The sequence below is a fragment of the Vicugna pacos genome, chromosome 6 (genome assembly GCF_048564905.1).
Source record: "Vicugna pacos chromosome 6, VicPac4, whole genome shotgun sequence".
Classification (NCBI taxonomy): Eukaryota; Metazoa; Chordata; class Mammalia; order Artiodactyla; family Camelidae; genus Vicugna; species Vicugna pacos.
Window position 1 is genome coordinate 59,825,381 of NC_132992.1, and position 18,470 is coordinate 59,843,850.

At 41.0% G+C, this 18,470-nt stretch overlaps 1 protein-coding gene across 4 annotated transcripts in view; it reads right to left on the minus strand.

Moving 5' to 3' along the window:
- Window positions 1-12,867, minus strand: part of CCDC175 (coiled-coil domain containing 175) — a 57,207-nt gene extending 44,340 nt beyond the window's left edge. For all 4 annotated transcript variants that reach the window (XM_072963133.1, XM_072963134.1, XM_031679101.2 and 1 more), the window contains exons 1-5: window positions 12,699-12,867; window positions 10,918-11,003; window positions 8,967-9,078; window positions 5,033-5,168; window positions 2,210-2,438 (exon numbers count right to left, since the gene is read on the minus strand). In XM_072963133.1, the coding sequence (XP_072819234.1) occupies window positions 2,210-2,438; window positions 5,033-5,168; window positions 8,967-9,078; window positions 10,918-11,003; window positions 12,699-12,855 (720 nt within the window). In that variant the 5' untranslated portion in view covers window positions 12,856-12,867. The remainder of the gene's footprint in view (window positions 1-2,209; window positions 2,439-5,032; window positions 5,169-8,966; window positions 9,079-10,917; window positions 11,004-12,698) is intronic.
- Between the last annotated feature and the right edge of the window lie 5,603 nt (window positions 12,868-18,470).

The following is an 18,470-nucleotide window of genomic DNA, read 5'->3' on the forward strand; positions in this document are numbered from 1 at the left end:
TGTGGATCCCTGAGGAACACTGTTCACAAAAGGAAGAAACTATCACATTCTCAAATTCCATTTGAAGCCTCTCTAGGCTCTCTTTCTTGTATTTTAACATTTATGTTAAAGAATAGAAAGATGGGAGAAACTTCCCTTTAGGGCTTAAAATGAAGTTAGAAACTCAGTCATTTAATAAAGTAACATGACAGAGTGCCTACCACGAACCAGGTATGCTAGGCACGGATCATGGTGCTAGGATTCAGCAATGAATAAAACAGACAAAATCCTTGCCTGGAGGAGGCTTCTTCCTGGTGGGCAAAACTCAGATCCATGCTACCACTGACCATTGTTTCAAACCCAGGGGAAGTAACAAAAGGGAGAAGGCTCCCCACTCCTTGCCCACAGCACCCTGCAAGTCATCCCTCAGCTGTGTCCACACAGACACATCCCACTTTTTGCCCCTATAACTTAAGTACGCTGCTTCAGCGTTGAGTGTTCTATACTGCTCAGAGAGAACAGCCCAGCAGAGGGCTGCAAACAGTGTGGGAGATGAAGTCCTCACAGCATTGTTGTTTTTGCCCTGACACTATTTCATTAAAATAACAATAAATCCAAGTAAGGTCTAGCCCAGTGATAGGAGCCATGGATTTCAGTTCATTCCAGCACCGGAACACTGACCAACAGCTGGCTTCAACTGCTGAAAAAGTCCAGGAAGCTTGGCTTTTACAAATTCTGTTTAGTGGCTGCAGACTGACCAAGAGACTCCTTGCCGGGGACTTCACAAACTGCCCATTCCAAAGATGATTAGGGCTGAGTTATCTCTACTCAAGAAAAATAATCCATGGTTTTAGTGTAAAACTGTTTCTGAAGAGACAGGCGCTGTAAAGAATATAGACTCTCAAACCTGACTGGAACTTAATGAACAGTCTTATGAAACCAATCATCATAAGAACCAAATTTGATCACTGCCAGATTGTATTCCACTAAATTTTAATTGACTCAAGAAATGCAATTTAACAAACGTTCATATGTATATAATATAGCAGAGTTGCAAGCCCAGGTCCAATTTCAATTCTGCATTATCCTTATGCCAGTTCCCGGGATGGACTGGGCAGCACCAGGAGTTCAACAGCAGTGCTTATCCAGGGCCAGGCCCTCACTGCACGGGGGAAAAGAAGGCTCCTGCTGGGAACACCTAATACAGAAACAGCCCTGCTTCTCCTGGGGCAGCTGGAAGCAGAACAAAGAGGAATCCATCAGAAGCCATTCTGAGGGTGAATTCTTAAGAATTCAAGATGCAGTAAATTATCCCCACTGGCACTCACAAAATTTCTAGTCTCAAAATACTCTTCTTTGTTGGGGCTGTGGACAGAAAAAAAATGTTGCCTGCCATTCAGGTAAACAAAGAATGTTGCCTACCATCAAGCCATCAGCCACTGCAGCTGCCTCCTGACTCTGTGCTGAGGGTGGAGAAAAACAGGATACTGGCCCTACATAGTTAAGATGTGTCTCAAAGGAATGATTTCGATGAGCCCAGACTTTTGCATCCTCCCATACATAGGAAAGCACTAAAGTCATTAACTTGAGATGTCTGTTTTTTGTAATTAGCAGTAATCTTTTGAGGTTCAACTCCTGTTTGTTTTTCCCAAGCAAGATCCTTTATATCCTGGCTCCTCCCTTACCTCTTTGGAACAGTTCCTATTAGCTATCTGAGAGGCTGCCTTGCTGGGCTATAGTCCTCAGAAAAGTCCTCAAATGAAACACAAATTGCAAATTTTAGACTATGTGGTTTTTTGGTTTTGTTTTTGTTTATTCGGTCTACAGGACACTTGGCTCTGCACAGCCCCTCTACAGGCCTCTCCTCTCAGATTCATTCAGCAGGAGGCACAAGCTCCAGCAGGGCTAAACTCACTGATCCTTTGTGCAGACACAGGGCCTCGGATGACATGGAAGCAAATTCCTTGTCCCTAACGGGCTGCAAGTGAGCAAGGGACCATCCTAGTGTTAGCAAGCCTGTCACTCACATTATTCTTTCCCATGAACTGAGATGCTGCTCTACAATCAAGCGTTCTCCCCATGGGGCTCCCGTGTCCCTGAGTCTCTGGTCTATTCCTGCAGAAGATAATGCAAGGAGCACTTGCTAGCCTTGAGGACGAATAAGTTATTTCCCATTTCCTGCCCTTGATTCTGTACAATTCTGTATATAAAAAAAAATCATGTCACTTACTTCTTGATTCAATTTTTGTTTTCTTTTCAAATATTCTTGTTTTTCTTTTTCCATTTGCTCCTCTACTTCTTGAATATATTTTTTTTGCAATTCTGTTTCTTCCTTCTCCAAGTTAATTTTGGTGTAAGTCTCATTGATGTAAATGCTGGTAATGGCTTTTTCTTTCATTGCGTGGTTGAGTGACAGGACAATCTTTTCATGCTGCCTCGCTATCTCCTCTTGCTGTTCACTAGGAGAAAGAATTGTTCGTGGCATGAAAAGGACGGCTTTTAGGAAAGAAATTTAACGTCCACTTGGTGAGATAAATCACCATAAAGAGGGAAATTGTAAGGCATGCTTATTTTAGAGTTGTATTTGTGATTGCCTAACCTTGGTTGACATGAAGGACAGAAGGAAACACAAGTGTTAACCTGGCAACTGTTTACCACTGCAAAAGTGTCATGCAGTCCTGCCTCCCCCCACCCATTCTCACAGACCAGGTAGTCACTATGGGGATGTTTTGGTTTAAACCATACAATGATTCAAAAATAGTTTTGAACAGGTGAATGGAATCTGCCCAAACTGGTTTGATATGCAGCATTGCCAAAGCTATCTTATCATCCTGAGATATGTAGTGAAGCTAAAAAGAGATAAACATCCCGCCACCCCTCCAGCGGCCTTCTGACACCACTGCCCTGCAGGGAGGGCTCAGGAGAAAGCTAGTAGTTCTCTGATGGACAGGAGATGGGGAGAAGGGATCTGAGTCCATCTTCACCACTCAGAGGGTGCTTGATATCTAATTTGAACCCACCTATCTCCTCACAGCTGCAGCCAAATCTGAGTTCAAGAGGAGACATTAACCTTACTAGCCCTTGCTGTCCACATCCACTTGAGGAAAACCTTAAGATTGTGAGAAACATCTGCCCCAGGGCTAATAATAAAAGGTTTGGAGGAGGGACAATTGGTACCTTTTCTATTTTTCCCTCTTCAAAGCTCCTACAATGTAAACACATTTTCCTTTTTCTAGTCTCCAGGGTAAACACTTTAGTTCAGGGCGATTGTATGCAAAGGCTCAGGAAAATGGAAACAGGTTGTTGGTAAGTTCATTTTCCAAAAGTCAACTCCAGCAAAGAAAGGCAATTAAAAGCAGCCCAGTCTAGACGGGGTCAGATAACGGGTGCTTCCCAGGTTTAATAGAGGAAGCTTTCTAAGAAAGAAGCAAATTAAGGATTGAGTAGCCTTAAGGAAGCAAAGCAAAAAAAAAACCAAGTCAAATAAAAAAAAACTGACTAGGTGTATTGTGATAGGTTGGGAAGAGAGTTCTCAGAAATGAAATGCAGGACCAAAGGAGCTCCCCTCCTCCCAAAAAAGCTTGCACATGTCCAGTTTTTGAGGACTGTCCAGGAGAGGATCACCATCAGAGCGTGTGGGCACCCTGACAGACATCTTTCTTTGAAAAGTGATTATAGCTTGATGATGCCAGCTCATTGGGCAACCCACCTTATGTCTGTAATTTGCCTTTCCATGAAGACTTCTCTGGAGCAGTGATTCTCAAAGTGTGGTCAGGACCAGCAGCAGCAGCATCATCTAGAAACTTGTTAGAAATACAAATTCTTACCCCTATTCCGCAGACCTACTAAATTGGAAATCTGGGTGGAGGTCCCAGTACTTTGTGATTTAACAAGCATTCCAGGTGATTCTGATGAGCACTCAAGTTTGAGAATCACTGGTCTATAGTGGGGTGAAGGTGCTGGCCAACTGAGGTGAGTATTCCAGCCTGGGTTTTCTCTTCCTTGTTATTAATTTAGAAATCGCTAGTCTAGTTTATACAGTGGTCTCTGGTGACTGTGGCTAGTATGCACCATGCACAAATCTGCACTGTGAATCCCTAACAGGGAGTTAGAGTATGCACTCTTTCTCAAACTTATGTGATCACGAACTTGCTTTTTCATGGAGCATCTGCCAGAATAGGCGTTCTGAGGGCCTACTTTTTGAAACGTGTCTTGAGGTCTCCACCTAATTCCTGATGCTTTGATGTCTTGTCCACCAAGCCACCTTCTGATTATTTTACTTCCTAAGAAGATTTTTTCACTCTAATGAGGGTTCTTCGAGTATTTCTTACTCTAAACAAACTGAAAATCTGACATTTATATATTAGTCTTGCAAATTGACTTGCAGTGCTGAGTTATTCTTCATGGTTTTGTTTTGTTTTGTTTTCTTTCAGAATAGATCTCTTCCCCTATGGGGTGGGAAAGTCAAGATTGGTAAGCCCCATTTTATAGATGGAGAAAATGAGGCCCACAGAGGTGAAGTGCTGGCAACACAGCTGAGGGATAAAGGAAAGAAGTTAACAGGTGTCAGCTCTCATTTAATTGCAGATGAAACCTAGAACCATTTACATTCTCAGCCCTTCAGAAGAATGTTTTCAAGGAACTAAACTAATTATAGTATATCTAGTTTGATATTATATTTGCAAAACAATACCCGGCAAGATTTCTTGCTTTGGTGGTTGAGACTTATAAACTTAATTTTATTAAAAATCAAATGACAACCACTGTGTGTTTCTACCTTTGGAGGTGAGGTGCGAGGTAGGAGTTGGGAAGCTAGATTGCCTCTGAAATTTTGCAGATCTCCTGGCTGCAGTAGTTAAAGATGTTCTGCTTTTTTCCTGAGCTCTGTGCAGCCATCCCACACCCCTCATCAGTCCAGGTCATCTATAAGTGATCTCTGCCTCTTAACTCGCACTGCGCTAGTTCAGACCAGAGGACAAACCCTTTAGGAAAAATGTCCCACTTCAGCCTCAGACTCTGATTCCCTCAAGGACTAAATAAAAAAAGTACCTACCCCAGAGCTTTATTAATTTTTTTCAGTTTGAGTATATTCTTCTTCAGAAACTCTATTTCATTGTTTATCCTTGTAATTTTCGTGTGTAACTGATTTATCTCAACAAGATTTAATCTTCGAGCATCCTTGACACATTCTTAAAAGTAAGTAGAAGAAATGTTACTCAATTATTTGAGAAACAGCATAACTGTAGATACTGACTTTTAAAATCATAAACAAATTATATCTTTATTTGAAATATTCCTCTAATTGGTATTCCTGTATCAGACACCTCTTACTTACTCCTTTGGACCCTCTCAATCTTACCTATCAATTATTTCCCTTATTTCAGCTGCTGCTATGGTCGGTGACCAGCTTTCTATGAGCTCTGAACAACTTCAGACTTGGTGCACCTGATTTCTGCCTGTCACAGCCACTTCCCACCTATCTAAGACTTCCCTGTCGCCTCTGTCATCGGACTTTTTTAGACACCCACACCCATGCATGTGTAACCCAAAGTGCGGGAAGTGTGACAAGCACTGGACCAATGGGACCAATGGTGGACAGGAGCCAGTGCCTGGATGTGCCTGAGAAGAGGTAACACTGTGTCCTGGGGCATATTCTTACACTTAGTTGCCTTCAGCGACAGTCAACAACATATTGCCACCCATATCAACTCTCCTGTTTCCCTGCTTTGGTCTTCTTATCCCATCCTCCTCCTCTGTGGATTATATCTCCTAATAAAACAATAGTGCAAAAGCCATTGCCTCTGGCTCTGCTTTCTGGGGAATCGAGTGTATTAAAGAAATAATTATTCATTAATAAATAGCAAATTAGTGTATAATCACATAACTTCAAAGGATTACCTCAGTGCTTGATAGATAAATGGTAAAATGAATTTTTGAACACTGCTATTTAGAAATGGGTAGTGGGTTACTCATTTCTTATAAAAAAAAATTCTCTAGAAAAGGACTGGTAGCTCCCCTAGAGCGCCAGATTATTTTTTTGTAGGCTACTAGTTACATTGTTCATTGTAGCAGGACTTCTGAAATTTTATGTCTCAAATATGCACGTGCATCACCTGGAGATGTTGCTGAAATACAGATTTTGATATAGCAGGTCTGAAGTGGACCTAAAGATTCTGCATTTTGTAACAAGTTTTCAGGTGATGCTGACGCTACTCATCCAAGGACCATTCTCCTAGCAGCAAAGCTTTAAAACATTAAGGCCAATTAAATTTACTTGGTTAAGTATTCAGTGTGTACCAAGGACTTTATAAACTAGAATGGTATTTTTTTCCTTCTAAAATATTTTTCCTGCTTATAAAAATAATCCAAATGGACAGCAAAGAAAGCAAAGAAAATAAAACAAAAACATCCCTAATTCTGCCTTAAGCACAGATTCTCTGAAGTCTTAATTTTTTTCCCTGCATGTAGGAGTTTGTTGTATTTTCCCTGCCAGACTAGACTAACACCGTGCATATTGTTTTATAACTGACTTTATCACTCAGAGTCTAATTGAGAGATAGAAATCTTATAGTAAATTGAACAGGGGAATTTTAATATGAAGAATCATGAACTGTAACAGAGGATTAGAGTAACGAAGGAATAAATAGTAAGACAGTAAAGAGAACTCTAAAGAATTCAGAAATAGCAGGCATAAGCAGCAGCATTACCCCTATGGCTGAGACAGAGTGCCTTCCAGGAAGGAGCACCTCCAGACCTGAGATCCAGACCTCATTGGAAAGGGTGGTGGCTCACTGGATGGCAAGAACATTTGTGAAATGCTGGGCTGGCAGAACTTACTAGAAACCTGGCGTCTAGGGGCATTGAGGAAAACCTGTCCACAGGGAATTGCCATACTCTAGAACTCACTGCAAAACCACCCAAAGGACACCAGGGAAACTGTTTACAGGGAGGTGCCTCACTGGTAGCAATCTACTTTGGAGCTGCCCAGGGGTTATTGGAGGAAGCTGCTGGGCACCAAGGACTGGTGCTCGCTAAGGGAGAAGCTGCCTGCACTGCAGGAGCTAGCCAAGCTGGGCACACTGAGACCGGGAAGAAAACCCCTTTTTCCTCCAGTGTCCCTCTGGTGCTCTCTGATGACAAAGCTTAACATTGTACCAGCTGGCAAAGGGCCCATCACAGGGCCCATCTCCCTTATGACAGAGCAGACAATGAAGGTAGATTTGGAGCTGCAAGGCAATAAATGGGTAACATCTACTTCAAAAATCAGTTTTTATTTATTCAGATCACTATTTTAGGTTGGGCTCCCTGGGAAACAAATTTTTAAATTTGTATGCAGAAATTTTATTATGTAGAGCTCTTAGGAACATCTCTGAGGAAATCAGGGTTGGGCAGGGGTGGGGGGCTTAAATGGTGATGAGCTCTGGAGCTGTGATGACATGGCAGAGTTGTTCTACACTGAGCGAGGGAGGTAGACCTTGTACTCTCTTGGTGACCAATCACTGAATGTGGGCAGCACTTGGGGAACCTGCAGTGAGGCCTTTCTCTTTCGTAGAGCAATTCCTGCAGAGGAACTGAGCTTCGAGCCTTAGCCAACATTCCTGGCAACTGGGTAAATAGAGTTGGAGCCTCATCTTACACCAAATACAAAATTTAACTCTAAATGGATCAAAGACCTAAATGTAAGAATGAAAAAGACAAAACTCTTCGGAGAAAACATAGGGGAAATCTTCGTAACATTGGATTTAGCCGTGATTTCTTGGATATGACACCCAAGGCACAGGCAACAAATGAAAAAATAGATATACTGGACTATCTGAAAGTTAAAAACGTTTGTGTATCAGAAGTCATTATTAACAAGAGTGATAAGGCAACCCATCGAATGGGGCAAAATATTTGCAAATACACACACACACACACACACACACACATATATTATGATAAGGGGTTAACATCCAGGGTATATGAAGAAGTCCCACAGCTCAACAACAACAAAATAAACAGCCTGATTAAAAGAGGAAAAAAGGACCTGAACAGACATTTATTCAAAGAAGATATACCAATAGCCAATAAGCACATGAAAAGATGCTCAACATCACTAATCATTAGGAAAATGCAAATCAAAACCACAATGAGATACCAATTTATACCCATAAAGGTGACTGTTCTAAAAAAAAAAAGAAAATGGTAAGTGCTGGCAAGAATGTGGAGAAATTGGAACACTTGTGCTTTGTGGAGGAGAAGGTAAAATGGCGCAGCTGCTGTGGAAAATAGTATGGCAGCTTCTCAAAAAATTAAACATAAAATTACCATGTTAACATACAATCCAGCAATTCCTTTCTGCATTTATACCCAAAAGAACTGGAAGCAGGGACTTGAACAGATATTTGCACACTCATGTTTGTAACATCATCATTTATTATTATTTTTATTCTTTTGTAGCAGCATTGTTTATAATAACCAAAAGATAGAAACAATGCACAGGTCTATCTATGGATGAATGGAAAACAAAACGTGGCATATGCATGTAATGGAATCCTGTTCAGTCTTAAAAGGAAAGGAAATCCTTTCACATGCTACAACACCGATGAATCTTAATGACATACCAAGTGAAATAAGCCAGTCACAAACGGACAAACATGATTCCACCAACATGAGGTACCTAGAGTAATCAACTCATAGAGACAGAAATCAGAGTAGTGGGTTAGGTCAGGCAAGCTGCCTAATTTAACTAGCAATAAGTAGCAATTTGGAATGGGCTGATCTATATATATTTAGCCTATTTATAAGTAATTACATAAATTCAAGTCACATATATTACCTCCACTTACAAAGTAAGGGAAAATGATTATGGATCTCATTTTATTTGTGTTGTGTACTCTTCCTAGTTATTTTTGATATGAAATAACTATTAAACTTACTTTTTACAAGTACTGAGCTCTATTTTGTAAGATAAGCTAAATTTCTAGAGTCGATAACTTCAAAAGTACCTTCCAATTCTTTGCTAACATCAGTGGGAAGAGTTTCCAGTAGAAAATATAGTCTGCTGAATTCCATGCTTTCAATTTCCAGAAGATCAATTGTGGCTTTTCTCATTTCTTCCTGAAAATTTAAATTACATATTTTAAAAGTTAAGACATTAAAATATAAGGTTGATTTCCTAAACAATGTCCTGCAAATGTTTTCAGAGATCAAAATTTGCTTTTCATTAAATGCCTTCTGCTATTATTTTTATTTGGAATAGAAAGCAGGAAAAATAATTATTCTACAATCAGTTTTTAAGGTGTCACTGTTATTTTATCTTTATATTTCTGCTGATTTTCTTCTACTGAGAAATCATCTTTCCCTATGTATATGTATTCCTTATATGCAATTTCAATCAGTTTAAAAGGAAAGACTCCAACAAAAGGGTGACACTGAGAAACTTACTGAATTAAAGAATGGAAAATGCCTATAAAGGCATGCGCAGGCATAAAAAGAAAAATGGTTTTCTTATACACACCTAAAAATCCAAACAAATAGCCTATAATTTTATATTGGTGGGACTATTTTAAAAAGGAAAAACATCTAAAAATCTGACAGTGGAAAAAATAGATAAATCTTCTTTTAAATAAGAGATCATAAGGGCTATAGTTACTTTATGGACTGAGAAATTGCCATTATAATTTATGAATAATAAAAAGCAGGCTGCATAATTATATATTTAGTTTGATCACTTTTCTGTAAAAAATGAACTTCAATACAGGTACATTCTATATCCTGAAAATAGGAAAGATTGATCAAAGAGTTAACTGTGATTATTTTAGGGTGGGCTCATGCTGGTTTTTTTTACTTTTCTTTTGCTTATCTATTTTTTTCTAAATTTTCCAGAGTAAACCCATAATGTTTTTATAACAGCAAAAATGTGTTACTTTAAAAAAATGGGAGGATTTATTCCTATTTAAGAGATTTCACAGCTTAGATATTAAGCGGAGACATACTAGATAATTTAATAAGCCACAATAAATATTTTGACCCTTTTAAGTCCTGGAGAAAGACATAACTAAAAGAACAAAGCAGAGGAAAAGGTTTCCACAGGACTGTAGTGCAGGACAATGCAAACTCTCAGTGCTTACATGTATGTACTTAATTAAGTGGGATTATAAAGTATAATTCTGTAGTATACATACACAACTATATATAATTACATTAAAATATGATCACAAAGTAATGAGAGTAACTTTTCTCAGTCTGTAGACTTGAGCTCACTTACTTTACAGCCAGATTTCCACATTTTTAGATACTTCATATGTAGTAGATCCTTAATATTTTTAAATCAAATGAACAGATGTCACCCTTCTGACCCTGCCGGGGAAGCATCACAGACATCATCCAGGGCCAAAGAGACACATTTGTGACACTTCAAAAGGAAATTTTAAAAATATTTCTTTGATGGGGCCAAGTTTATATAACTGAAAGAGTTCCTGTTTGTTTCCAGTGAAAAGCACTGTCTATGTCAACAGAGTAGGTACCAAATAATCTTTCATTTGTTTTGTAAGGAATTGCTTCTAGAGACCTGAGAAAACTGGCACCACACGTGCAATTTATCCGAGACATTGCTTACTGATTTTAAGCAATGCTCACATCTTGGGGTTGTGAGCCTTTACCCATGTGGCCCACCCCTGAACTGAGCTCTGTTACCACCAGGTCATTTCTCCTGAGCAGGCTTGCCCTCATTCAGAGCACAGGTCCTTAATTTAGTGCTCTGTATGGGAAACTGGGCAGCAATCCACAGCTGATCCACACTGGTGCAATTAGTAAAATGAGAGAAATTTTCATTCAGGGCAAGTATTTTCCCTATTCATCTACTGAAGTACCTTGAACAGAGTTGGCACTAAGTTAAACTTTGAGGAAGAAATAAGTGGAAGATTGACAAAGTAGCTCTTATAGATAATACAATACCAATTTCTTAACAGCGACAGCAACATCCTTAAGAAATGTCCTAGCTTCTTCATTGCATTTAAAATAATCGTTTTGCAGTGATTGTTCTAAAAAAAAATTTGAAAGTTAAGATTACTTATTTATCTGTCCAAATCTGATTTAACCCTATAAGATCTAGCTCAAATGCTTACTCGACTGAAAATTACATTTTCCATCTCTGAATTTCTGTAGTACTTAATAAAAATCTCTTTTGTACTTGCTATTATTTTTACAGTGTTCTAATTTAGGTATATACTTTATGCTACTTGAGGACAAAGTTCTCTTAAGACTCCATCTTTGTATCACTCATAGTAGAAAGAAGGGATCTGTATAGGATAGGACAAAAAAATTCAACAAATATTTATGAAAGGGATAAATATAACATGTGCATAATGTAGGTTTAAGAATGTTTTCATATATACACATATTTGTATACATATATACTAAATGTAGTATTTTGCAAAAAAAAAAGCATTTAATTCTTTAAAAACCCATTATGTCATTTTCACTTCTGTGCCAATATTTTAATCATGGGATGAGAGTAAACATTATAAAACTGGTAGTTATAATGTAGGCGGAGTTTCTAACCCCACTGATGTAAGAAAGATATCACCTTTTCTCTCACAAACTGTACATTGAAAACACAGAAGAGACACTTGGGAAATGCTTGCAAAGGTAAGGAAGACAAGATACATGCAAAATGGGAAGAAGGAAGGAAGGAAGGAAGGAAAAAAGAAAACATAAAAGGATGAGGAGAGAGAACAGAGGAAACTCTACTCACCTTGGCTCTGTCATGACTGCATTATACAGATACTGTCTAAATGGATTCCAGGCCTGCATTCTCATGTGTGGGATGAGTTTGATGTGTTTAATGTCTTACACGTATGTGTAATCTAAATTGATTCTTATAACCTCATGATTCCCATTTCACAGGTAAGAAATCTAAGACTTTGAGGTCATGTCATGTGCTCAAGGTCACAGAGCCCATCACTGGATTCAGACACAAGTGGTGTGACTCCAGAGTCTATGCCTTTAGTGGACATCCTCACCTCTCAGAAGAGTAAACAGCAGTTCCTCTGTTCCAGGGAACCTGAATTCTCTTAATGAATAAGCTCTCAAACCAAGTGAAAATCAGTTACTGAGTTTCCAAGCAAATGTGACTTATGGAGGGACAGGCATTGTCTGCTGTCTCCTTTCCTTTCTCCCATGGAATGAATGATCACAAGCTTGTTCCCACTTGCAAATTGGCTGGAAAACTACGTATTTTATAACTCACACTGAGGGCACGAAAGCATAAGGAAGCTTTTTCCTACGAAAAACCTTCTGAGGGTCCAGAAATTATTGGCAGAAAAAGTATTTGTGCCTAATACACAATTCCTTGCTTAATACAACAGGAGCTTCTTAAACACTCCGTTTCTTATTTGCCTGTTAAATTCTCCAGTTTACCATGGCAAAGTGTTGGAGGAAATTAACTTGCTAAGAAAAGACAAGAAGGGATAAGCTGAAATTAAACGCATAATCAAAATGCAGGTGGGCACTCTGGTCACAGGCAAGTGGCAGTGACTTGGATTTGTCACCAGCCACTAGTGAGCTGGGCCAAGTCACAGAGCTGAGCCCTGGGTCCCAAGGAGCCAGAAAACGTTATGCCCTAGCCAGGGATGCCCTGGGTTCTGGGAGGAAGGTCCCCATGAGGGTTCCTGCTGAGCGCCATTTAGGCATCACTTCTGAGAAGACGTCCCTTGGGGAGCCCATGGGCTTCTCACCCACGACAAAGAGCTGATCCAGGGCGGCAGCCGCGACCGAGGAGCCCAGGGTGGAGGGGAAAGTGCATAACTCCAGGGAGGGGCCCGTGGAGACAGCGGTCGCCTGCACCACCTTCTCGCCGAACCCCAGCTCAGGGGACCAGGAGCTCAGAGCCATGTTGCTGCTCCTGCGCAGCGCAGGCGCCTACAGTCAGAGGTAAAGACCGCCGGTTGTTAGGGGCAACGAGGGCACCGAGACAGCGCAAAGGCCCGCGGCTCTCACCTGGCGAGAAACCTCGCGATTTATCTAGCTTTATCCACGATAGTTACGCAATCCGCTAAGGATGAGTCCCTCTTCAGCCGTCCTTTCCTCCTTTCATTTTCATTTCTTTAGTTCAGGCCTTGTACCTGAACACTTGTGCACTTCTTGTGGACCACGGGGATCATAATAATGATCACTTTTGAACACATCTCTGTGCCAAATAATGTACAGCTTCCTCGATGTTCACAATGGCTCGACCAGTAAAGTTATTACCTCCACTTTTACAACTCGAGGCAGGGATGACTAAGTGAATCGCCCAGGATCACAAGAGGATAATTTGGGGTTTAAAGTGGAGTTTGTATAAATTTTTCCATTATGCTACAAAACCTGTCTCTGTATTCTTCTAGAACTTTCTCCGTATATATTCTACCACTGAGCACATTTTACCTTGAATCAGTGATTTTCTTCTGCCTTCTCATCAAACTGTGAGCTCTTTGAAAGCAGGGATATTATTTACTCTTTTCTGCGCCTCCAAAATCCAGCCCTGTATCAGCCTCAGACTGTAACTGTGTTCCTCTTTCCTCTGCTGGCTAGAGAGCAGCAAAGATGATTTAACCCTCTCCTCCTTAAGCTGTCTATACAGAGGGCAAAAGTGGAATCAGAGTGAAAGTAACAATGACAATAGCTGCCACTTGCTGAATGCTTCCTGTGTTTGGGGCACCGTCCCAAATACTTCACCTACAGTAGTCAATTTAATCCTCATAGCAATCCTTTTAGGTAGGTGTTAGTTCCCACTTTGGGTATGAGGACACAGAGCCTATGCCCTGAATAACTATGCTATGCTGCCCTGGAAAGGACACAGCACATCAACAGCAGAAACAGCTTGAGAATCCAGGCCTCCTCCAGGGAGAACCGTATCCTGGCCTTGGACACTCTCCTGGGTCCCCTCTTTTGCGAGACTTGGCATTCAGGTCCGTCCCTGGCCTTCTGTGCTCTCCTGTGTAGCAGGGGCAGGATGCCTAGGAACTACATTTCTCAAACACCCTGACTGGACATGCTGGTAGATTAGCTGACAAAGAAGCCATTCTGTTCCTGTCTCCTGGAGTGGCAGATTCAGGCCACCACAGTTGACTGCATGTCCCAGCAGTTTTGGTGGCTTCAGAGGTGGTAGGAGGGGGAGTCAGTGCTTCCAGCAGTCTTTCTCCAGCTGCTCATCAGTGGGAGTCAGTGCTTCCAGCAGTCTTTCTCCAGCTGCTCATCAGCCAGTGCAGGCATGTGGGCAGCTTTCTGGTCTCTGGGATCTTCTTCACTTATCTTCCCTTTGGTTTCTATAGCCCTTGAGGCATAGTCCCCGTGATAAATTCTTCTCTTCTTCAACTATCTGGATTGGATCACCCTGAGCCAACCTTTATGCTGACACCAGAGTATTCCTGCTCATCTCCTCATTTGGATCACATTGCTCTCCACCATCTACGAATGAGGCCAGGCCCTAAGGGGGCACTGCATGAACACCTCTGTTAATTAGAAAAGAAAGTAAGGCTTTTTAAAAATAATAATTAAAAAAAGCTTTAAAAAATAAATAAAATATACAAACTTAAAATAGTTGAGCATATAAAAAAGGTTTCTGATCCTTCAGTTGCCATGAATGGTGTACACTAGGCCAAAAGTCACGTCCTACTTCTCTTATGTGTCTTTTTCACTCTGGAAACACAAACAGATACTTTTCTCTTCCAGCCAGTATTTTTTAGACAGACTTTTACTCAGTAGCAGAATAGCATATTAGAATACCTCAGTCCCTTACCGACATTGATTTTTAGTTATCGTAAGCAAGTTTGTTTCTGTTTCCCCTGCTGCTGACAGGCCAGGAAGACTCAACTGCTGCGTGAGTCTGACCTGTAATTGGCACAGGAATGTATACGACCCTGTATTGACATATTTGCAGTTTCTCCAGTATCTGAGGTTTATATGGTATTTGATCATGTCATTGCTCTTGTTCTGTCTCTGCATACATCTGGCATCACTAAGGAAAGCCTCAACTTCTCAGTTGTGTTTCTAGACCCTAAGGTAGACCAGGCTAACATCCCAGTCTTGGTGATGGGTGAAAACATCTCACATATAGAAAGTGGTTGCATGTTTCAGTGCTTTGTGCTCAGTATTTCAGGATCTGTGATGGTTTGGTACTGGACCATGCTCAAATCCTCCTAGAAGTAAAAATGGCAAAGTATCTGTCTGCCTCTCTCTGACCCTACCAGTGCCAAGTACAGGGTACTCTGGGCACACAGCCCTGCCTCCCCATTGTGGCTGGTCAATAGGGCCTTTTTGTCTTAATGCCCTACCATCGTTTGCATGCTGTGTTTCATCCTCAGGCTTGTTGCTTCATGGTCACAGATGGCTACGGTAGCCCCCAACATCATGCTGTTGTACAAAGTGGGAAGGAGTGGAAAGGAGCGATCTGTGGAAGCCCCTCTTCCCTTTCATCAAGGAAGGAAATCTGCCCAGAGTCCTACACACTTCCTTTTATGTCTCAGTGGTTAGTATTAGATGCAAGGCCGCCCATGATAGGGAGGTTAGGACGGTGAGTATCTGGATGGCCAGCCTCTCTGCAGGTGGCAGGAGAGAAGAGGCATCAGAATAGCTGGAGGGTTACTCACAAAATGTCAGACATATGTACATTCTCCAGACTAGTATTTGTCAACCCCAACATTAGGTCTTAACCAGCTGGCTGGGTGGGCCTTTCCTAGGGGTTGTGAAGGAATCAGTGAAGCTTCTAGCATTGAATAGAAAGGGTGTCTTGGTCCTCTTCTATTGAGACCAATAGAATTTCCCCTACTTAAGCCTTCATATTGGCTTTATGCCCAAGTCTGCAAGATGGTTATATGTTAGACAAATATTCCCTATCCCTTAGGCTTCTCACAGCTTCTAAAGTGCCTGTCTCATGGTCAGGCTGTGATCTCAGCCACAGCAACTGCACCACAGTCATTTGTGATAAAATGGCAGGAAAAGCTTGTCCCCTAGGTAATGCCAGATTGTTAGAGAAGCAAGCAGATGGGTAAGTGCCCCTGAGATGGCATTATGCCAAACAAGGATAGCATGGCATCTCCGAGGAAGGGCAGACGGTTCGTGTTTGTAACAACCTGATTAAGAGGCCTCCTTTTCAGCTTTGTCTCTTGACTCCTTGTTTTTATCCATCATTAGCAATTTCTTGGGGCTAAACAGAGTCGAGTCAATTACCGATTGCATCATTTGCTGTGCTTTTAGAATGGCTTAGGTAGTTAACCTCTTAGTCTCCATTCTTAGTCTGTAAAATTGAATTTTACCTTCTGGAATTATGAAGCTTAAGCAGAATAACAATGGGCTCCCACAGAGAATATGCTACTTCCCATCTTTTCTTTCTACTAAATGGAAAATCTGAAATACAAATGCTAATGTCCTTTCTGTATCCCTCACCTTCCTTAAACTTATTAGTCATTCAACCCTTAGGACAATTACTGCAATTAAATCAACAGTTGCTGTCCCAGAGGTGGAAAGTTGGTTTTGTTTCCATGTTATTTCTATTTGATGGCAGTGACTGCCCGGAGTATTCAAGTTAAGAAGGGTTCTGAGGCCAAATCTCTGAAATGAAGGAAGACGCCTGTCAGGGCACCAGAGAAAGGCACAGGTGCATGCATGCTGGCATCGGACTCATTAGTTCACATGTTTGGGTGTGCCTGCTGGGTGCTGGGCATTGTGCTGGGCACAGAACATCCACAAAAGAGACCTATTTTATAGCCTTCTTTTATTCTTCTCTTAGTGGAGGGGAAAAGAGATCAGAGAGAGACAAGGCAAAAAGGAGAAAGAGAAAGAAGTGGAGGAAGAGAAGGGGGAAGGTAGGAATCTCGAGCTGTCCTCATGAGATCCTCCTTTCCTCTTGTTTTCCGTAAAAGTTCACTTTCTGTGATGAATCCAGTCAGTATGTAGTGAGTTTTATTACATAACAGACACTCTATAATCAGCACGTTGACTAAACACATGGATAAGATTTGGCCCCTCTTTTCAAGAAAATAGCCTTGAAGGTGGAGAAAGAAGGGCAGGTTCGGAAGCACACCTGTAGAGAAGTTTGTGGTTTTAGAAAATGTACATTTTGTAACTGCTTCCATGACTGACTTAATTGTTATCATAACACTCTAGGGTGATTATTACCATTATCCTATTTTTCAGGCAATCACACCAAGATGAGAGCTTCAACGACCTTGGGGATAACCTTGGGTCAGGCCCTTAGAGTCGGACAATGGCAGAGCAGTCCTTCTGAGCCCAGGACTGAGGCACTGTCTGCTACGCCAGAGCTGCCCTATAGCTATGTGCCCAGGGCAGAGGGTTTGGGCTGGGGCGAGGAGTGCTCCAGACTGTACGGGATGTCAGCAGAGCCATGGATGTATGCTCAATGGGCATGGGGTGCATGAAGAGGGAAAGCAGTAGTAGCCCAGCCAGATTTCACTATAAAAAGCCTTGCATTCCAAGCTTAGGAGTTTGGATTTTTATGCTGCAGGCAATGCTGCTGTGAATATATTGATGGAGAACAGAATAAGCTGCTCCCTGCTGGCAGCTGCTTGGTAATTCAGTTTATTTTTGCCTAAGGTAACATTTTATCTAAGCATAGACTATAATTATCAATTACAGGCATTCCGATTTTTTTTTCAATTAAGCATCTGCAGAGTAATCAGAAATTAAATTGGGCCTGAAACAACCAATGCCATATTTAGCAAGGATGTTTTAGGCTTTATTATTAACTTAAGTCACTGATGTTTTGAGTGGCAACCTAACTTAGAAAAGTAGTAGTAATGATTGTCAACGCTCGCTTAGCATTTTTATAGACTTTTCTAACACTCGTGATCTTTAGGGATCAGTGTTCTTATTTTCCTTATTTTTTTCTCATTTTAGTTAATTCTTAATTTTTTAAAAGTGTATTTGATAAGATGATTCATAGGAAGATGATTTGGTAAAGATCACTGGAGTAGGTACTCTCCATTTGATTTAAAAATGTCTTCTCTCTTGTTTTTTTTCCTTTAACAAATTTAGAAAATGTCAGATTAACACTGGCTGACCATTCCCTCCATATATGGTTGCAGTTGAGAATTCCCAGAGCTCATTTAGGAAAATAAAAATACAAGCCCTGGCAGCTCTCAATCCCTTTCTTTCCCACCTCCTCAGGGACCTTCTTCAATTAGCTCCTCCCTCACCTGTGTCTCCACGTGGTTCCCCTGGCCTCATGTCCAGTTACATCTTAGCAAATTCACGATTTTTCTAAACCCTTCTGCCATCCTACCTCTCTGCTTCCCTTCATTAACAAACTTCTAAAAAGTGTTGTCCACATCTTGGCTATAATACATCCCTTTACCCTGAATTCTAAATTGCCTCCCTCTCATCTTCTAATGGCCTTTTCTCAAGTCCCATTCCCATCCATCCCCTTTCCTACAGAATTTTGACACAATTATCCAGCTCTCTGCAGCACTTCTTTAGAGACTCACCTCCTAATTGGTTCTTGCTCTTCTTTC